The sequence below is a fragment of the Sinohyriopsis cumingii genome, unplaced genomic scaffold (assembly GCF_028554795.1).
Source record: "Sinohyriopsis cumingii isolate HCF-2022 unplaced genomic scaffold, ASM2855479v2 utg001392l, whole genome shotgun sequence".
Lineage (NCBI taxonomy): Eukaryota > Metazoa > Mollusca > Bivalvia > Unionida > Unionidae > Sinohyriopsis > Sinohyriopsis cumingii.
Window position 1 is genome coordinate 71,397 of NW_028315992.1, and position 23,719 is coordinate 95,115.

The 23,719-nt window shown below is 36.1% G+C and overlaps 1 protein-coding gene and 1 pseudogene across 1 annotated transcript in view; one reads left to right on the forward strand and one right to left on the reverse strand.

Moving 5' to 3' along the window:
• LOC149772566 (uncharacterized) overlaps positions 1 to 10,601 on the reverse strand; it is a 78,167-nt pseudogene extending 67,566 nt beyond the window's left edge.
• Positions 10,602 to 11,971: 1,370 nt separating this feature from the next.
• The window catches only part of LOC149772567 (uncharacterized), a 29,359-nt gene continuing 17,611 nt past the window's right edge, over positions 11,972 to 23,719 (forward strand). Inside the window, exons 1-4 of the mRNA XM_089947626.1 lie at positions 11,972 to 12,107; positions 14,900 to 14,977; positions 16,764 to 17,642; positions 22,883 to 22,998. Of these exons, the coding sequence (XP_089803752.1) occupies positions 14,923 to 14,977; positions 16,764 to 17,642; positions 22,883 to 22,998 (1,050 nt within the window). The 5' untranslated portion in view covers positions 11,972 to 12,107; positions 14,900 to 14,922. The remainder of the gene's footprint in view (positions 12,108 to 14,899; positions 14,978 to 16,763; positions 17,643 to 22,882; positions 22,999 to 23,719) is intronic.

Genomic DNA, 23,719 nt, shown 5'->3' on the forward strand with positions numbered 1-23,719 from the left:
CAGGATGATCACTCCCTTTGTAAGACTAAGACATTTGCCATATCTCTCTCTCATCAGGATGATCAATCCCTTTGTAAGACTAAAGCATTTACCATATCTCTCTTTCATCAGGATGATGATGTCCTTTGTAAGACTAAGGCATTTGCCATAGCTCTCTCTCATCAGGATGACTAGTACCTTTGGAAGACTAAGACATATATCATAGCTCTCTTTCATCAGGATGACCACTCCATTTGTAAGACTAAGACATATGCCATAGCTCTCTTTCATCAGAATGACCACTCCCGTTGTAAGACTAAGGCATATGCCATAGCTTTCTCTCATCAGGATGATCACGTCCTTTGTAAGACTAAAGCATTTACCTTAGCTATCTTTCATCAGGATGATCACGTCCTTTGCAAGACGAAGTCATGTTTATGCTGTTGAAAATGACAATTGTGTAGTTAAAACCATATATTTGCCTGGCACATGTAGAACATTAAACTCTACACATACCGAATCATTGATGTGAACGTTTGATAGCTACCAGCCTGGTACGTATTGAGTAGTAAACGCAACACATATGTAATCCACGATGCTAATGTTTGTTAACAAACCGCTAAAGAAAATTTAAAATTAGAAGACTTATCTCAACACTGACACACAAAAGCCTGAAAGTGTAATTAAAGTAATCCGAAGACATTTATCTCAAACGTAACACTCATGAGTAGTTTCTATGCATAATGTCACAGCAACGTATACAGCAACACTATCCCTCGGTATTTGATAATGAAACTGCAGAGCTTCGAGATGCCCTGTTGACCATTCCCTGAATTTATTCATCTATTCGTTTGACCCTAGAAAAAAACAATAAAAAACTAAGCTTAAATATGCACCAGGATTAATCTGGTTCTAAATCCCAATGGGAGTTGATATAGATGAATGTTTTTATATGATACATTTTATACCTACCTATTGCCTACAAATAGGTCGACGAGGGATAAATTAACATCTGACCCGTTCGACTAGACCTTTTTATCTTTTTCTTAATATATCCAATATATTATTCAACAATATCTAAATATATATTAAATTTGTTCGCTCTTCAATATGCCACGAGTTTATTTGTTAAAGTCTTGTCATATGAATAAAGTCATTCATTGCTGGACTGTTAAAGCACGCACTGTTTGCAATGTAAAATAAATCTATTGAACGAAACTATTTCTACTTTATTACAAAATCGATAAGTAGACGTGGGCAAATAAATGTATTTCTTGTTTATCGCCATTTAAATTGTGATTTAACACATAATGTGTACCGAATAACATGTTCAAGGAACATGATGATTTAGAACACGGAAAGTACCGAGTAACATGTTGATTTAGGACACAGCAAGTACAGAATAACATGTTGATTTAGGACATGGAAAGTACCGAGTAACATGTTGATTTAAGTATGGAAAGTACCGAGTAGCATGTTGATTTAGGACATGGAAAGTACCGAGTAATATGTTGATTTAGGCATGGATAGTACCGAGTAACATGTTGATTTAAGTATGGAAAGTACCGAGAAAAATGTTGATTTAGGCATGGAAAGTACCGAGTAACATGTTGATTTAGGCATGGATAGTACCGAGTAACATGTTGATTTAGGCATGGAAAGTACCGAGTAACATGTTGATTTAAGTATGGAAAGTACCGAGTAACATGTTGATTTAGGCATGGAAAGTACCGAGTAACATGTTGATTTAGGCATGGAAAGTACCGAGTAACATGTTGATTTAGGCATGGATAGTACCGAGTAACATGTTGATTTAGGCATGGAAAGTACCGAGTAACATGTTGATTTAAGTATGGAAAGTACCGAGTAACATGTTGATTTAGGCATGGAAAGTACCGAGTAACATGTTGATTTAGGCATGGAAAGTACCGAGTAACATGTTGATTTAGGCATGGATAGTACCGAGTAACATGTTGATTTAGGCATGGAAAGTACCGAGTAGTATGTTGATTTAAGTATGGAAAGTACCGAGTAACATGTTGATTTAGGACACAGAAAGTAGAGAATAACATGTTGATTTAAGTATGGAAAGTACCGAGTAACATGTTGATTTAAGTATGGAAAGTACCGAGTAGCATGTTGATTTAGGACATGGAAAGTACCGAGTAATATGTTGATTTAGGCATGGATAGTACCGAGTAACATGTTGATTTAGGCATGGAGAGTACCGAGTAACATGTTGATTTAAGTATGGAAAGTACCGAGAAAAATGTTGATTTAGGCATGGAAAGTACCGAGAAAAATGTTGATTTAGGCATGGATAGTACCGAGTAACATGTTGATTTAAGTATGGAAAGTACCGAGTAGCATGTTGATTTAGGACATGGAAAGTACCGAGTAATATGTTGATTTAGGCATGGATAGTACCGAGTAACATGTTGATTTAGGCATGGAGAGTACCGAGTAACATCTTGATTTAAGTATGGAAAGTACCGAGAAAAATGTTGATTTAGGCATGGAAAGTACCGAGAAAAATGTTGATTTAGGCATGGATAGTACCGAGTAACATGTTGATTTAGGCATGGAAAGTACCGAGTAACATGTTGATTTAGGCATGGATAGTACCGAGTAACATGTTAATTTAGGCATGGAAAGTACAGAGTAGTAAGTTGATTTAAGTATGGGAAGTACCGAGTAACATGTTGATTTAGGACACAGAATGTACAGAATAACATGTTGATTTAGGCATGGAAAGTACCGAGTAACATGTTGATTTAAGTATGGAAAGTACCGAGTAGCATGTTGATTTAGGACATGGAAAGTACCGAGTAATATGTTGATTTAGGCATGGATAGTACCGAGTAACATGTTGATTTAGGCATGGATAGTACCGAGTAATATGTTGATTTAAGTATGGAAAGTACCGAGAAAAATGTTGATTTAGGCATGGAAAGTACCGAGTAACATGTTGATTTAGGCATGGATAGTACCGAGTAACATGTTCATTTAGGCATGGAAAGTACCGAGTAACATGTTGATTTAAGTATGGAAAGTACCGAGTAACATGTTGATTTAGGCATGGAAAGTACCGAGTAACATGTTGATTTAGGCATGGATAGTACCGAGTAACATGTTGATTTAGGCATGGAAAGTACCGAGTAACATGTTGATTTAGGCATGGAAAGTACCAAGTAACATGTTGATTTAAGTATGGAAAGTACCGAGTAACATGTTGATTTAGGCATGGAAAGTACCGAGAAAAATGTTGATTTAGGCATGGATAGTACCGAGTAACATGTTGATTTAGGCATGGAAAGTACCGAGTAACATGTTGATTTAGGCATGGATAGTACCGAGTAACATGTTGATTTAGGCATGGAAAGTACCGAGTAGTATGTTGATTTAAGCATGGATAGTACCGAGTAACATGTTGATTTAGGTATGGAACGTACCGAGTAGCATGTTGATTTAGGACATGGAAAGTACCGAGTAACATGTTGATTTAGGCATGGATAGTACCGAGTAACATGTTGATTTAGGCATGGAAAGTACCGAGTAACATGTTCATTTAGGACATGGAGAGTACCGATTAACATGTTAAGTTAGGACGTGCAGAGTACATAGTTACATGGTATTGTTCAAAGAAAACATATAAAAAGTAATTATCACGAGGCTTTTAGAGTGGAAATAAAGACCAAAGAACACAAGCATCATCCTATGTTATAAGTCTATCAGCTGAGATAAAAACTGTATTACCCGCCACTGTCTATCCATCGTGCACAGCTTACCCCGTCTCCCTCTGGAAAGTCCTGTCTTGATGATCAGGCTTAGAAAGAAATATGAGCATCCTCACCACAACCTAATCATCCCATCCTCTTGGCTCTTAAGGCAAAATAAATAGCTATATGGATAGATGATGTCATAAGCTCGGATACAGAAGGATATGATTACCATCTATTGCATCCAGATACAGAAGGACATGATTACCATCTATTGCATCCAGATACAAAATAACCTGATTGTCATCTATTGTATCCAGATACAAAAGAAGCTGATTACCATCTATTGCATCCAGATACAAAAGGACATGATTGTCATCTATTGCATCCAGATGCAGAAGGACCTGATTACCATCTATTGCATCCAGATACAAAACTACACGATTACCATCTGTTGCATCCAGATACAGAAGGACATTATTACCATCTATTGCATCCAGATACATAAGGACCTGATTACCATCTATTGTATCCAGATACAGAAGGACATGATTACCATCCATTGCATCCAGATACAAAATTACACGATTATCATCTATTGCATCCAGATACAAAAGGACCTGATTACCATCTATTGCATCCAGATACAGAAGGACATGATTACCATCTATTGCATCCAGATACAAAAGGACCTGATTGCCATCTATTCCATCCAGATACAAAATTACACGATTACCATCTATTGCATCCAGATACAGAAGCACATAATTACCATCTATTGCATCCAGATACAGAAGGACATGATTACCATCTATTGCATCTAAATACAAAATGACCTGATTACCTTCTATTTTATCCAGGTACAGAAGGATCTGATTACATATATTGTATTCAGATACAGAAGGACCTACTTACCATCTAGTGTATCCATATTCATCTCCAGACGAATCGACATTGTCATGCAATTGGACTCAGACATGTCTGGACGAGATTGAGGGTGATTCTATGCCACGTTTCCTCATTGAAGTCCAAATCATAGGAAAATCATAATAGTATCGCCTTATCCAGCCAGTTTCCTACTAAATACAATTAATCAGCAGTGGCTCTTGGCAACCCCCTGAGAAACATAGGTTACGATCACACTTTTCAACTCAATAGCTTGAAGTGTTATCATAAACACTGGCTGCTTCACTTTATCCTTGGAAGTACTGTATTCCCTGTCAAATGTAAAACCCATACTAGTAGCCAATGAGATAAAGGATAATATTTATTAAGACTTGTAGACATATGTATCCACCATGACCTTTACTAGATGAGACGAATAGTAACATGTATGAGGACTTATAGTCGTATTCATTCACCATGATTAAGCCAATGAAATCAAGAATAATATTTATGAAGACTTGTAGACATATGAATCCACCATGACCAAGCCAGATGAGATAAAGGATAACAGGTATGAAGACTTGTAGACATATGCATCCACCATGACCTTTACTAGATGAGACGAATAATAACATGTATGAGGACTTATAGTCGTATTCATTCGCCATGATTAAGCCAATGAGATCAAGAATAATATTTGTAAAGACTTGTAGTTATATAAATCCACCATGGCAAACCAGATGAGAATAATAATGTAGATGTGAGGTCTAGTTTCGTAGAAGAACCTAAAGCAGACAATCGCGTCATCCTTGTTGATTTCAATATAAGAGATGACGCAGATTAAGAATATTATTTTACCTTGACCACAACACAGACGTACCCTTCCTTCCGAATTTGACATGTATACGCACTTAACCTTTCATTTTCGCCAGTAGTATGTATTGCGGTAAAAACGGTGACTTTTAGTAGAACGCCATTCAATTAAAAAATCACTTTTACTGTCGTAAACAAATGGCAAGACCGTAAATTTGTAACACACTTTAAAACCAAATATGCCTCAGTTGGATGGCGAAATGGGAAACGGTAAAAAGAAAGTCTAGTGACGCTGGACACTACACATTATTTAACGGACACGGTTGTATTTGGATTGTAAAATTAAGCCAATGCACGTATTTACTCTTTACGTAAGAAATTGTGTAATTTGGACCAGTGGCCTATTTTACCTCAATGAAGACACTATGTAATTTGGGTCAGTTATCTATTGTACGTCAATAAAGATATTATGTAATTTGGGCTAGTGGACTCTTTTACTTCAATAAAGTCATTATACTTTAGGCCAGTGGCCTTTTTGTTTTAAATCAGACATTATGTAATTTAGGCCAGGGACCTATTTTACCTCAATAAAGACATCACGTAATTGTGGCCAATGGCATATTTTACCGCAATAAAGACATTATGTAATTTTGGCCAGTGGCCTATTTTACTTCAAAAAAGACATTATAATTCTGACCAGTCGGCTGTTACCTCAATAAAGCTATTACGTAATTTGGGCTATAGGCTTACTTTACCTAAATAAAAACAATATGCAATTTGCGCCAGTGGTTTATTTAACCTCAATAAGGACATTATTTAACATTGCATAGGACAATTGGAGCATAAAACATGCTAACGATATGTTATCTTTCACAAGTGCGCAACGAAAACTTTCCAATATGGCGTATGCAGTCTCCAGTATGACTTGCACAATTCCCAGTATGACTCAGTCAGTCTCCATTCTGACATGCAATGTCACCAGCATGACTTATTGTTTGAAAGAGATTGCTCTTTGTTAACCAAAGATATTTTTGTGCTTGAAAAGCAGCCACAAACATTCATCAATTCGTGCATACTTGAATACACACCTGCGTACATACATACATGTATACATGCATATATAAACGGACATGAGGTGGTTGGATAAAGTGTGATGATTAAGACAATGTGAATGTATGACAATGGTACAGTTCCCTGTATGACTCAGTCTCCAGCAAAACGTGTACAGTTCCCAGTCTGACTCAGACAGTCTCCAGTAAAACACGTACAGATCCCATTACGACTCATACAGCCTCCAGTAAAACGTGTACAGTTCCCAGTATGACTCAGACCTCCTCCAATAAAACATATACAGTTCCCAGTCTGACTCAGACAGTCTCCAGTAAAATACGTACAGATCCCATTACGACTCATGCAGCCTCCAGTAAAACGTGTACAGTTCCCAGCATGACCACAGATCCGGAAAAACATGTACAGTTCCCAGTATGACTCAGACAGCCTCCAATAAAACATATACAGTTCCCAGTATGACTCAGACAGTCTCCAAATAATTGTACAGTTCCCAGTATGACTCAGACAGTCTCCAGTATAACATCCAGAGCCTCCAGGCCGACTTATTATCTGATAGAGATTTTTCTTTATTAACTGAAGTTAAATATATGCATGCATACATGTATACATAAACAGACATGAGGTGGTTAGATAGAAAGAGGATTAAGGGTGATGTGGGTGCATGAAGATGGAATAGTTTAAGTAACAGTTTACTGCGAATATATCAACATATCTTCTTAACGTTAAAGTAAAAAGAGTTGATTTAGCCTTTCGTACAATTATGTTTTTGTTATTGTAATTTGTAAAGTGTGATTTAATAGCTGCATGTCAATTTGCAGTGGACAAATACTCTTAAGTCATAATATAGCAATTGTCAGCGGACTAATATTGTTAATTTACGTCATCATAGCAATTAGCAGTGGACGAATATTGTCAAAATGTAAGTAATCACATGACAATTGGCAGTGGACGAATATTGTTAATTTAAGTAATCACACGGCAATTGGCAGTGGACTAACACTATTAACTGAAGTCATCACACGCCAATGTTTGAAGAGGGAACACGACCAGTACACAGCGATACTTCAATCAATTACGAGCAAGAGAGTGGTTTTGATATTGGGGATTCGTGACCAAAGTCAAATATAATACACAGAAATGTTATTTCATCTTCTCCTAAACTGTACACGTCTCTGCAAAATGCAGTTAATCTAGAGATTGTTATTTCACAAATTAAAACATTACATTAGCTATATAATGGATAAAAATAAAGATGAGAAACAGCGGAATGAGTACTAATTTGTTTTTCAGTTTGCACATCATAAAGAAGGACACAAATATAAGTTATACTGATGTGGGTATGCATTCATTAGTTTTCTGAGATGTGATTCGAATATTTCAACACGTCAGACACTAAAGCCTACAATTGACTGGTTGTACTATTGATATGATCGGCAGGGAGCCTATGGGTATGCCAAAACACTCGGGGAAGATATTTATCAGAGAGGGCCAGTAAACATAAACACACTCAACAAACCAGAATATATTTAGCAGTCTTGAGAAATTACGTAAATTCCAAGACAAAACTATTTTCTCTCCTGAAAATATTAGAATTGTTCATGGCCTTAGAAAGGAATAATTGTACTTAGCTCATTAAAACACATTTAATAAATATATAACTAACATATCATCATAAGTGTATTTATCTTTGTAATATTCAAAATTATTTTGTTTACAAATATAACTGTGTTGAAAACAATTAATTCGTAAACATTATTTTCTTATGCAAAATGAAAACACGGTGTTAATATCATTATATTCTTTAAAATTTGTACATATCTTACAGAAACCGCAAATGTAACAGTATAGTGAAAAGTACCAAGGCGCCTACCAACGAAAACAATTACCGCGGTTAACTGGCTATAATGGTTCACACACACAAAACACACACACACACACACACACACACACACACAGATATATATATATATATATATATATATATATATATATATATATATATATATATATATATATATATATATATATATATATATAGATAGATAGATAGATAGATAGATAGATATATAGATAGATAGATAGATAGATATAAAGAGTGAGAGAGAGAGTCAATAAATTTTACATTTAAATAATAGAGATATGTCATGTATTTGCATGCACAAATAATAATATCTGGAGCTTTACCGTTACTGGTATATGTTTCTGCTTTACTCTTGTGGGTTTATGATCCTGCTTTGCACTTTTTGGGGTCTAAGTTCCATGAAAGTTCAGATAGACTCATAGTAAGGCGTGGACATTTTATTTGCTTTTGGTGCTTTCCAGCATAGCAACACGAGTACGTTATTAAAGCTGAGGCACTTGGAGAATAATGCTTTTCCAATGGACACGCTACGGTAGCTGAACCGGGATGGTCCAATGTTAGGATTCTAACTCACACCCTTTCTGTCGTGAATTCTATATGCTAACCATATAACCATCCCCCCTCCTTACTCTAACTATCACGTGATTAATCTATAAACGAGCCAAATATCATCATTGCCCGAATGTCGATTGACCAATAGCCTTGATTTATTTAACTTGTTTTAGGTCGGTTTGATTGGCTATCAGCCTTGTCTTATTTACAATATTTTACAGTGTGCTTGAATGGCTAGCAGCCTTAATGTACTTACCTTGCTTTACATTATTTTGGATTGGCTAACAACCTTGATTTATTTAGCTTGTTTTGCTGTCTGTTTACAAGATCCACATGACTTAGCTGTTAGTTACCAATAGAGTGGTACGAACGGTATAACTTTGTTATACAGATAGATTTACAGACATTGACTTATCGTGTGGCTGGACCGAATCTGTATGTAGGTGACATTGCCATTTGTATATCCAGGTTGTAAATTAAATGAAACGAAATAACAAGATAATTCAATATACATTATATTATTATCCTTATTTCTCAAGCTGAGAAATGTATTAGAACCATTAGTCCGTGTCGTAAATATCATTTAAATCTTTTAGCCGCTTTTAATCCAGCGTTTATACGAAGTTTTGATGGACACAAACGATCATGACGTACAGTTATTTATCACATCTGTTTCATTAAACAGAAAGTGGATAGAAACTCTTTCTTTTTTACTAGTAGGAAATATTTCAATATTCTAAAACAAGATCTATGCGTTTGATCCTACAACGTCAAGGACCAAAGTAAAACTTTGCTTTTATACAGCGTTATATGGTCTATAATAGTCAATGCGCAAAAACGTGTGTATATCTTTATGTCCTTGCATCCAATGTGCACCTTCGGCTAGCTCACCGTACAGCAGATCCTTGGGAATGCAGCCTGGGTCCATTCTCTTGACGTGGCCGAACCAGCAAAGGCGCCTATCGCTGAGAATGGCGAACATGATGTTCATGTTGGCGCGTTCTAGAACCTCTGTGTTGAGTATTTTATCTTGACACTGGATGTGCAGAATGCGTCGCAGGCATCTCCGGTGGAAGCTGTTGAGTTTCCTGTCGTGGCTCGCATAGGTGGTCCATGCCTCGCTGCTGTAGAGGAGTGTACTGAGCACGGCCTGATAGACATGCAATTTGGTCTTCTCAGTGAGTCTGGGGTTATTCCAGACGCTCTGGTTCAGTCTGACCTTAGCAGCTGCGGCTCTGGCAATCCTGTCATTCACCTAAGCATCAATGGAGAGCGAGGTATGTGAAATTGTTAACAACGTCCAAGTTGTACCCAACGATGGCGATTGTGGGAGGGAAGTTTGCATCCTGAGCCACGACGTTCGTTTTCTTCAGACTGATTGTAAGTCAAAACTCCTTACAGGCGTGGGAAAGGTGGCATACCAGCTGCTGAAGTCCATCTTTCATGTGCGATGTCAAGGCTGCATAGTCGACGAACAGCGATTCACCGATGAGAACCTTAATGACTTTAGTATTAGCATGGAGAAGGGCGCTGTTGATCAGCTTTCCGTCAGCTATGGTATGGATGTGCACTCCCTCGCTGTAGTCCTTGAAGGCGCACTGGAGGAGCACGGAGAAGAAGATGGCAAAGAGCGTCGACACAAGGACGCAGCCTTGCTCTACTCCGCTGCTGACTGGGAAGGCATCCGATGTTGCGCAGTTGAAGCACACTGAGGTGTTCATGTTCACGTGGAACGACGTGACGACACCGAGCAATCGTGGGGGCAGTCGATTTTGTGCAGGAGCTTGAAGAGTCCGCTCTGACTGACCAGGTCAAATGTCTTCGTCAGGTCAATGAAGGCGATGTAGAAGGGCATCTGTTGGTCACAACACGTCTACTGCAGCTGGGATAGTTAGAAGATCATGTCTATAGTTGACCGGCCGGCTCGGAAGCCACACTGTGACTCTGGGTATACGCGGATGATAGGGTCTGCAAGCGGTCAGGGCGACACGGGCGATGATGCTGAGGATGACGACGTTGCAGTCGCTGCGATGTCCTTTGTTCTTGTACTAAGTGACGATGTTAGCGTTGCACATGCCCTGCGGAGATGTGACCATGTTCAAGAAAGTGGCAGAAGGGTACGTGCAGTGGATGAAGCAGTGCTGATTTCCCGCTCTTGATGACTTCAGACGGGATGCCATCGTTTCAGGGGCCTTTCCACAAACGAGGCGATCGATGGCTTGTCCGAGCTCTTCCAGGGTAGGCGGTGTGTCTAGTTTTTCCAGGACTGTCAGGTCTGAAATTAGGTCCAGGGCTGTGTCGGTGACAACGTTTTGGGTTACATACAGCTCGAGATAGTGCTCAGCCCATCGTAGCTCTTGTTTCCCCTGGTCTAGGATGACTTCTCCCGTCTTGGATTTGAGCGGTCGGTCTTGGAGGTGGGTACATGCCTCAAGCATCCATGTTGCCAGCAGCTGTATGTATACTGGTGTTAAATACTAGTATAGACCTACACAGCTTCTACAACCAATCGAAGACAGAGAAGACATAAAACCCAGAATATATATATATATATATATATATATATATATATATATATATATATATATATATATATATATATGCCAGGGAGTATGGGTGGTTTATTTTACGTTTATTATATCTTTGCCGTTTAAATTGCTCATACATATGTATGTATGTATGTATGTATGTATGTAGGTAGGTAGGTATGCATGCGCGTTCAAATGGCGCATACGTATATATATATATATATATATATATATATATATATATATATATATATATATATATATATATATATATATACACAAACATTCGTGTAACCTTTTTCTCTTCTGTGCTGTTTATTTTTTGTGCCTGTGCTGTCATATTAATTTTACTAATCATATATATATATATATATATATATATATATATATATATATATATATATATATATATATATATATATATATATATATGTGCCCAGGGGTATCGGTGATATATTTTACATTCATTATATCTTTGCTGTTCAGATGGCTCCATCGAATCTTATGTGATGAGTTTTATACGTGAATCACACGATGTCATGTGATCAATAGTAGCTGGGCGTTTTACGTTCAGTTGAGCGCTGACGATCTTTGAGATTATCTGATCATTTCCATACTGCTGCTATGTCGTACTTTTTAACGTCTAAATAAACAGCTTTTGAAGATCTACATGGAATAATATATACGTTCATCAATCGAGTAAGTAATTCAATATTGTGTTCTATTAGACGTACATTTAAATATTGCGACGTAATATATTTTAATTTAGTTTATCATTAACCGTCAACAAACTTTCTGCTTTCCATTGAAACGCTGCGGTACATGATTCATAACAGGTAGGTGACATTCTATTTTGCATGTGTATTTAATAATGTTTTGCTATATCTGACCAAGGGAGTATTGTTATATTGAAGATTTTACACGAGTGAGTATTTTGAATGAACTTTATCAAATGAGTTGAATAATTCCTATCTCGGACAATCCATTACGAGCATAAATTGAAATTATTCGATGCCTTTCTCCGGATATTTATGAAATGAGCCGAATTCTTTCTATCGTTTACGAGTCTTTTGGGTGATGCAAAAATTATTTGAAATATTTATTGATGTAGGATTATATTTATCACATAACACTATTCTTGTTTTAATTTGACAAAACCTCAAAATAGCACTGTGAACGGATTTACATTTACATTCGGACCCCTCGGTCATTATCCTTTTTTCTGAACGATATTATGATGTAATATGTGACGTCACATTGATTATTACAGTAAATAATTCTTTAGTGAGGTGATAAATATAGCTATGGCATTTGTTTAGAGAAAAATATATACTGATAGCAACATTATTATATTATATTCCCTAGGTAATATTCTTTAATTAGTTGAGGTCTTCTCTATATAAATATTTACTTTTTTTATTTCTGATATCGTTTTTGTGTTTACACGTAGACATGTAATAAATTCATTATTTCATGAAATTTATTTTGGTGATGTGTGCTTAGTTGTGGTGGTATATGGTTTGGTGCGTGCAGGCAAAGCGATGGGCGCCGTTTACCCGATGACCTGGATTGAAATCTCCATAGAGTACGAAGTAAAATTCTGTAAACTGTATGATAGTGTCATTTATATCTGCCTAGTTTATTTCCAAACATTCTCCGGTAAAATCGAGGGATAGCACATTCCGTTCTGTTTGATGTGTGTATGTTTGGTACTCTCCGTCTGTCTGTCTGTCTGTCTGTCTCTATATATATATTCTTTCTTTTTTTTTTCTTCTTCTTCTTCTGAAGTATTGGGTATCTAATTGGTAAACCGCTCCGGTTAGAGTATCCGCTCCGGATGCGGGAGGTTGTGGGTTCGATTCCCGACCGAGTCAAACCAAAGACTTACAAAAAATGGTACTAACATCTGCCTCGCTTGGCGTTTAGCATTAAGAGGTTAGTGTTAGGACTGGTTGGCCTGGTGTCAGAATAATGTGACTGGGTGGGACATCATGCTACATGTCTGCGGTATGATGCCCCAGTGCTAGACATCAATATAAACTGCCACATTGCAGACCTCGTAGCGATATGACAGACAAATTGTTAAAGCTACGTTAAAAACCCAAATCACAACAACAACATCTAATTGGTAAACAAGACTTATTTTCTGGACAGGAGATATGTGAGCCATGTATGAAAAGGTTACACACCCTAACAAGTGCATTTGCTACGCTCGAGTAAAGATGAAGTGTATTGGTCGAATATCATTACGGAAGTTTTCCACTTTCAGGTGTTTATCTCGTGCCATTTAGTCACACTTTATTTTAAAGCTTCATTCACACTAATACCACGACTGATCTATTTTTGGTGGATAGATACATTCAACAAAACGCTAGCTATACACGCAGTCTACACACATGAATGAGGTCAACAAAGCTCTAAGGGCGTATCGGACTCTTGAGCACGCAAGAAGTCATTCAAGGGTGAAATACAGGACATATTTAATTCAAGATAACACATTTACGCAGCAAGTATACAAGACGAAGTTAAATACAAGGACGAATAAAGTCTGGTTTCTAGGGTGCTCATGTAACTGTCATTAAAGAAAACATCGATTGAGGTCGCCAATGCATGAATACAGATCATAGTTTCTAAATTGTATAATATAATACAGACACATACACACAAAAAGCAGCATAATTTTGCAGTCAACAATGAAGGAGAAACCGAGTCGAAATAATTAAACGATATCTCTGAGGCTTGAAATGCGGATAAGAGTGATTTATTTGTCTATAAACTGATGTTTCATTCAACAAGTAGCATTTGCAAAATAAAATCTCCACAATAACTCTCAAGCCAATAAACTAATTTGCCCTATGCACATATAAGTTTACTCCAGCCAATACAGGCCAGGAATCGGACCTACCCATAATTGAATTTCTTGATGTATTTAATACCGGATCTAACTAACCCCCCATAACACAAAATGACGCGATATTACCAGATCTAACTACCCCCCTTAAAACACAACTTGACGCGATATTACAAAATCTAACTAACTCCCGTAAAACACAAATTGACGCGATATTACCAGTACTAACTAACCCATTATAACACAAATTAACGCGATATTACCAAATCTAACTAATCCCCTTATAATACAAATTGACGCGATGTTACCAGATCTAACTAACCCATTATAACACAAATTGACGCGATATTACCATATCTATCCATTTAGTACTATGCATGTCACTGGTTTCATAAAAAAACCAAACAATGCAAGTCTTTCTCATAGTGTAGAAGTGGTCGTAAGTAAACATATCTAATACGATTGAGGAACGGAAGCCCCCAAACCATCCATTGCAAGTCGTACACTGCGCCACACGGAATAAAAGAGATAATATGCGTCTGTGTCTGACTGCTTTGCGTACTCTATATGTGTGTGTGTGTGTGTGTGTGTGTGTGTGTTTATTTTGAACTAAAGTATTCTATTTATATAATTTTTACAGATTTGTTATTAGCCGGCAAAATTATGGTATCCTTGGGAACATCAATCCTACTAATGGCATTCTTACAAGGTGGCGTTGGTAAGGACGTTTACTGACCTTATAATAATGTCCTCTCAGTAATATGAATGTAGCAACAACTCAGTTCAAAAAGGCTAAACTGGGCAATTAGGAGTAAATTTCTAGTACCATAAAATATGAAATATACTTAAATACTTAAATAAACCTCTCCAAATAAATATAACTGATAACAAGGCAGACAAATTGTGTTTGAAATCAGGGGAGCGTTAGCGTTATTCACAGAAGTAGAAAGAAATTAGTTTGAATTTAACGTTAAATCTACACACTTACTCTAGTTATATATGGTGATAGTTTGAGAAAACTGTACTTACTGAATATCAATAAACACATTCTTGTGAGTGATGTAATAGCTCTGTTCGATGTCATGTTCTGCTTTTGGGTGGGCAGATAAAGTAACTTCACAGGGTATTTGCAGAAACATTGTCTCATTGCGGGTGGGTGGGTGGTCCTTTTGCGCTAAAATATGTACAAGTACACTTTGAACAAATTTCCAAACATTTTTGTACGTTTCACAATCCAAATGAGTCATTTTCAAATGAAGAAATAAATAATTTTATGTGAGATGAATATGAAAATCATCTACTGGATCAAGTAGCAATCTTTAAAGAGCTAGATAAATAAAAAACTGATGAAAAAGATAACTTCTAAACAGCAGGACAATTGCTATCTTTTAGATGAGTGTTTTGGTAATGGGGTGGAGATGCCTAGACACTATAGATGCAGAATATTCAATGCAATATTCGATAGTGGTAATTTTATGACGCAGTGGGGCTAGGGTTAAATTATACCTATACTGACGTCTAGCGATGCTTGTAATACATGAAATTATACAGGTATAACTTTATTTAGTTGTTTTTCAAAATTATTTCCCGGAATTTAAAATGAAAGACTGTTGAATTGGGCAGAGACAAAATGACAGACTATGGGGTGTTCAACTTTCTTTCAAGAAACGAACGGGAAGACGTTTTGTTTTATAAAGAAGTGGGAACTGCTGACAGCTTTTGTTTTACATTGCTTTCTTGTTAAGTATTTAAGTGAAGGTATCAGTTTTTATGCCACTTGTTTTCTTAATTTTCAAAAGGCATTTGATAGTGTCTACGTAAAGGTTTGTGGTTGATGGTTAAATCATGTGTTTCACGTTGGCGAACTCATGATCATTTATTTAAGATCGATTAGGTTTGATACAAAGTGAAGTGTTATCACCAATACTATTTTCGGTATTTATTGGAGATCTGGAAATAGTATCACAAGATGAGAGAACTAACTGTATAGAGTTAAAGGAACTGTCTTTATTGTTGGCACTTGAGGAATGATTTTGCAATGGAAGTATCTTATACGTTATGTATATATACGTTCGATTTGTTAATTGTCTTAGAATTATTGTTTATTGTTTATTCACGGGTGCCGTTATGTTCATATCTGTTTAACCATGTCAGATAAGTGTGTTTGCAAATGCGAATGTTCACAAAATGCTGATAGTATATCAGATAGTATAATGTTTACTGTTAATATATCAGTTAATATATCTGGAGAGCATAATATTGAAGATATCTAATTTTGCAATTTTTTTCTTCAAGTGCAACATTTGTTTTTGAAATTGTATATATATATGGGTTGTAAGATATAGTACTGCTAAATGATCACAATTTCATTTTCTTTATAACACTTATTTAATAGGAGAACAAATTGGTCTGCTAAATATTATGACATATTCCAAATGCACAAATTCCATTTATTTAAGACAAAATATTAACAAAATGTTCTAATAATCCTTTTTTGAATTCAGGTTTGACAAGCACAACAACGTCACATGATTATCCAGCTACTACTACAATAATACAAGTTACACAAGGTACTACAACATCACAGCTTACTACAATTTCACATGGTATTACAACTTTACAAGATACAATAACCTCGCAGGATAATACAACCTCACAGGGTACAACAACTCCACAGTCTATTACAACCTTACAGGGCTCTACAACCTCACCGGGTGCTACAACTCCACAGACACCTACAACCTCACAGAGTACTACATCCTCACAGGGTACTACAACCATACTGGGTATTACAACTCCACAGACTACTACAGCCTCACGTGGTACTACAACTCCACAGACTACTACAACTTTAGAGACTACTACAACCTCACAGGGCATTACAACCCCACAGATTACTACAACCTCCCAGGGTACTACAACTCCACAGACTACTACAACTTTAGAGACTACTACAACCTCACAGGGCATTATAACTCCACAGACTACTACAACCTCACATGGTACTACAAATCCACAGACTACTAGAACTTTAGAGACTACTACAACCTCACAGGGCATTACAACCCCACAGATTACTACAACCTCCCAGGGTACTACAACTCCACAGACTACTACAACTTTAGAAACTACTACAAGCTCACAGGGCATTAGAACTCCACAGACTACTACAACCTCCCAGGGTACTACAACTCCACAGACTACTACAACTTCAGAGACTACCACAAACTCACAGGGCATTACAACCCCACAGTCTACTACAACCTTACAGGGTACTACAACTATACAGACTACATCAACTTTGCATGTTACATCAACTTCACATGAGGCTAATGCAACTTCACAGGCAACAGCAACTTCCCAATCTGCTTTAACTTCTTCAGGTACTATAACTACACAGTCAACTACAATTGATAGCAAACCAAAACTGGAATTTCTTCATTTGTTGCAGGAAAGCAATTAATAATACAATTCGAAATAATATACGGTCAACCATTATATTGACTTATTGTTATGTACTAACAACAGTAAATGTAAGAGGCTCGACGACATTGGGTATGTTACATTAATATATAGTTCTGAAATAGATTGATCTTTGTGCGTGTTAAGAATTAGTCAAATGAAAGGAAGAGACAGTTATAAATACGTAGTAGAGGGTGAGTTTAATAAAATTGGAAGGTAAGTGACTAAACTAAATGTAGTGCAGGTAAAAGAAATCTAACGATAAATATGTGTAATTCGGATAATATAGTTTTCTATTTGAATTGAAACAGCCGATTCTATTTGATACAAAGCGGATTGATTTTAGTTGGAATCGATTGAAATTAGAATTTTATCACCCTACTATTATACATTTATCTGTATAAATGTATTTTGTTCGAAAGGTCAGATGTAAACAAAAGACCGTTCAGACATGTAGGGGCCTATTTTGTTTGATTTCCTTATAACATTGCGGTATTTATATTAGCAGCATGGGTATATTGAAAGTCATGGTACGATTCTGCTTATTTTAGTGTTCGTTATCTGCAGTGCCACACACACATAAAAAAGCACAGTTAGAGTTTGTCAGCTGTGCTCTTGTACGTTTTCGCTTTTTGTGAACCAATTTCTAACCTGTCGTAAGTGGTACAGTTTGCCAACCACTTAGGAGGCTTGCCTTTAGATTGTTTGAAGCTTATATTTTCGTTTATTACCAAATACTTGTCAACTTGATATGAAGATTTCATTCAACAGAAAATAATAATCAATAGTTTTGAACATTATTGTACAATGACAGTTCTGAAACACCTTTTGAAAAACAATAGTAAATTTTATTCGGCATAGATTTTCGATAAGAGTACATTTAGAGAACATCGAGAAATATATATAAGCTGCAATGCCCGCCCTGTCATTTTCATACCTTTGACAATACCAGCACTGTCATCTTCATACTTTTGACAATGACGGTAATGTACTTTTCACACTTGTGCCAGTACAATCAAACTCTTCAGTATCAATAGTTTCTATCAAACAGAAGGATGGATGCTTGCTTTCAAAGTCGATATTCTAATGCCTTTGATTGTGTATTTTGTGCTATAGAAAGCGATTAAGATATGCAGCAAAACAGAAATTAACGAATCTCTCAAAGTATTTAGCTCTGCTATAGATCAATGCTGACTCCCAATATAAAACCAATATATGATGCCACTAAAACATTGTTATATACTATAAAATAAATAGAAACTCAGTATTCTTCAACATAGTCGACAATAATGAAGATATTGTATCGCATGGACCAACAATGTGTACATCATCATACATAATGAGTAACACCATTGTCTTTAATCACTTAATATATAACAATCGTACTATATTGCAGCGAAGTAATTCTACTAGCAAGTAAATGTAGGTTTCGAATTGCAGGGATACTATAATGAATGCACACCGATAGTCAATCATTAAAGGAGTGCCAGGGTCATACTTCGCTGAATATTTCTTGTTATGTCCATTAATACATCTGTTCTTAGGACCAGTATAATTTATGCTAATTTATCTATACACGTGAGTCCTAGCAGTTAATAGCACACACACACACACACACACACACACATACACACACACACGCACTAATGATAATGATAATAATAATGAGGACTTTGTAAAGCGCCTAATCATTAGACGCTCTAAGCGCTTTACAACATTAGACAACACCTGTAAGATAAAAAACATATAATAATACTATTACAAAAACAAACACCATGAAATTAGAAAAACATTAAAAAAAATAAAAAACATGCTGAGAATAATTCAGGTAGGAAACCATATTAGGTCTTTAAGTTTGTTCTTGCAGTCGAAATAAACGAGTTTTGAGAGCCCTTTTGAATGTGATCACTGTGTCTTTGAGTCTAAGTTCAGTGGGCAATTCATTCCTCGTTGCTGGTCCCTGGTTTGCAAAAGAACGCTGTCCATATGACTTTGTTTTATAATAGTGGGAATAATGAGTATACGATTGTCAGAAGAGGAGTGTAAGTATTTTGCTGGTGTGTACACATGGGTGAGATCGGATAGGTATGTTGGACTAGAGTCTGACAGTGAAACGTAGCACAGAGAACAAATTGTGTGCTGGATTCTGGATCGAATGGATAGCCAGTGTAGGGTACAGAGCAGCGGGGAGGTGTGCTTTGATTGTGGTACTCTAAGTATGATCCAAGCAACTGTGTTTTGAACTTTTTGAAGTTTCTGGAGCAGATATTGAGATCAACCAGACAGAACTGAGTTACAATAGTCCGGTCTTGAAAGTACTAATGAACACACAAGTGTTTTAGTGGCATCAACTGAAAGATATTTGCGAAATGAACTGATGCGTCTCAGCTCAAGATATGCAGCCTTGCATATATTCATAACATGTTGGTGCAATGTAAGAGTACTGTCCAGAGCAACACCTAGGTTTCGTACTGATTGTGTGAATTTAATGTTGGCGTTGCTGATATTTATTGTTTGAGGTAAAGGATGTGAATGAGAAAGTCTTTGTGTTGTGATCAGAATGGCCTCAGTTTTATCATCATTCATCTGTAGCTTGTTACATGTCATCCATGATTTCACATCAGAAATGCACCTCTCTACACCTTGGATGGTAGCATCAACTTCATTTGGGTGGCTAGATTTGTATATTTGGGTGTCATCAGCGTACATTTGGTAAGACACTGTATTAACAGCATGAAAAGCAACGAGATGTTCCGCTTACGTGCAGTCGGAGTTGTCGTGTTTGAGTAACAACCCTAGCTAAAATAATGCACCGAACCAGTTTTAAACAAACATCATAAAAGTATTTGAAGAAGATCTTCATCAAATTAATGAGTAAGAAAGGAATACTTTGGAGAAATATATGTACGGACGGAAAGAAATATGACCAACATCAAAATGATATTAATTGTGCAAACATAAACTAATTAGCTAATACTTGGTAAAATAAAAGATCAAAGTTACACAACGGTTTATAACGAAAAAAGGGCTGAACACACTGACATAATGGGAATATGTAAGGCTGGTGCAGGCTAATTTGTACTCATGTATAGACCAAAACCTTTTTTTAACAACATATGGCGAAAACATACAATTTTATGGCACTAGTGGCTATACACAGGACAACGTAATTGGATTACAAGAAACGGATGAGACGATATAAGATTTGATTGAAATACCAATTAGAGGTGTCTTTCATTTAGATCCAAACTATATCTATCCAAGACGAATTACGATAAAAAGGTTGGGAAAGTCAAAATATACTAAAATACCCTCCTTGCTGTCATACTTTATTTGCAGGATACATGTGTAGAAATGACAGTGTTATAAAACAAACACAGTGCTGTAGTGTCTGTGCTGCCATTCAAAATGCACCCTGTTACTATATTGGTCGGTTGATCCCAATTCGATGTATGCTTCATGTAACCAACAGGCTGCGAGAATGGTGACAAGATTTCTAACACCATCGATGTTCTCTGCCCTGTTTATGTTGAGGCAAGTGACTGCCGTTACATTTGTATGTTCTATATTTCAGCTACTCCACCCTCGTCATCAATGACAATTACGACACCACCTCAGTCAACTATATCGACAACTCTTGCAACGACAATAATAGTCCCGAAGACAACGTCGATATTGCAAGGTAAATATTTAGAAACAAAATTACATTTTCGATGATAAGCCGTTTTATTTTTATTATACTTTTATTTACATTTAAACATTTTATGCTGATAATATTTGTCGCACCTTTCGTTCGAATTTTGCAATTGTTTACGATGATAACACAGTCCCTGTCTAAAATATTTTTTTTAATATGTTGACAAAAATACCTCGAATGTGCCAAAGCCTAATTTCTTCATATTTCATAATAAGATAAAGCAAAACTATTTTCAGAAAGGATACATCGTGATAAAAAAATAAATAGTCAACGATAATGTACCGTTTTGTGTGTGTGTATTTGGTTCGTATTATTTGATGCCAACAATGTCTACCCATATTTGGTCATCCATTTGATTAACACAAATTATTCTGTACAGGATTCGTTTCTTATCTTACGTGCGAGGCGTGTTTGTAGATTGTACTATTATTTTCAGTAATTTGCAAAGTTTCTTCAATGCTTTCAATAGACTCGAAGACATTTTGATTTAACATGAAAATAATAGTTTGAGAATTTGAGTTTATAGAATTTGCTTGGCGAATTTGGGAAACGAGAATGATTGTGGCATTTAAACATTATTAAATTGTCTCTAACCCTCAGTTTCACAACTACTATAATCCAGTGATAACATTCTAACTCTTTGAATAAAAAACCATTCCTCAGGAGCATTGAGCCAATAAATTCATTCATATTTTTAATGTTTCTCTATACTAATTACACTAATAAGTGCATTCGTTCGTCTCACTTTTCATTCTAGCTATTATTATAATTGCAAGGTACAACCAGCACGAGAAGTCCCGTTTCAACGCCATCAAAAGAACCTGTGTCATATCAACCTGATCCAGGTAGACCATCTTATCGTTCATCCTCTTCTTTTCATTTTAAAGCAACATTTCATTCATCTAAAACTGTTTTTAAATACTATATCAAGTGATATCCATAACTGCAATAAAATCGAGTGACATCAAAAATGGAATAATTAAATGACAATATTTTAAACGAGGATGATATGTGAATTATTGTTACGGACGTCAAATAAGTATTGTTATGAATTACTAAGGTAAATCCTTTTTGGAAGTTGGAGGTAGTAGCCACGTGCAAATTTTCCACTGGCATTTTTCTATCAGATAGCAAATATAAAAAATAGCATGCTAAAACGTAAATGGGCAGAGTCCAGTGAAAAAGTGAAGTATATTTTCTTGCACAAACGAAGACTTTTAAACAGGAAAGTTATGAACTATTTTTAATTAGAGCTAGGTTATCTCCTCTCAAAAAATGATGTATCACCTGTTTAAATGGACTTGTGCAAAGCGTGATACCAGAGGAGAGCCGCTGATTTTTTTTTTTTATACCTTTCTTCTCTTTCGTGTACAGCTTAATGCCTCGTGCTTTAACTTCGAGTTCAGTGTAATGTTTCATGCCTTAATTTCGTGCAGCATTTAATGCCTCGTGCTTTAATTTCAGGTTACTATGACCTACGTTTACAGTTTGATTTAAAGGTTTATCTGGATTTCAAAGACGTATATGAAGACAGAACATCGTTAGAATTCCAGAGCTTGGCCACAAACTTCAGTGTGTCAGTGAGTTAGGCAAACTCGATAAACTAATTTCAGTGTGTGATTGACTTAGGTTAGACTTTATAAATATTTTCTATGTCATATACGTAGGCTAGACTTAAAAACTATCTTAAGAACGAAGTATAATTACGAGAAGAGAGAGGACACTTAATTCACTTGAATTACTAGTATTCGCAGTTGATGTGTCAGATAAAAAAGTTCTGTACAGGATGGACAAGAATTATCGCTGCAAATAATATCTACATGTAGTTAAAATATACAGCTTTGATGTGTTATAGCCATTATTTACAGAAGACTCATAAAATATTATATTAACCAAACTGGCTCCCTCGTGCTACAGCCAACACACACACACACACACACACACACACACACATATATATATATATATATATATATATATATATATATATATATATATATATATATATATATATATATCGATAGATAGATAGATAGACAACGAACAGTGCGAAACTAGTACCTGGCTGGCCTGAGCGCTTTCGATTCTAATGAGTCTTTTTCAAAGGCAAATACAAAACGTACGCAAGACATAAAACCGATAAAACGGTTATGTTTGCGAAACTTTACATGGCTGTTCTACAGGAATTCAAACTTTCAGCTATATTATGTGTAAACTAGTTTATTTCATCTTGTTGCTGATACTGGAAAATATTTGTACTGACCTAGAAATTGATGAGTCATAACGACATATATTATTTGA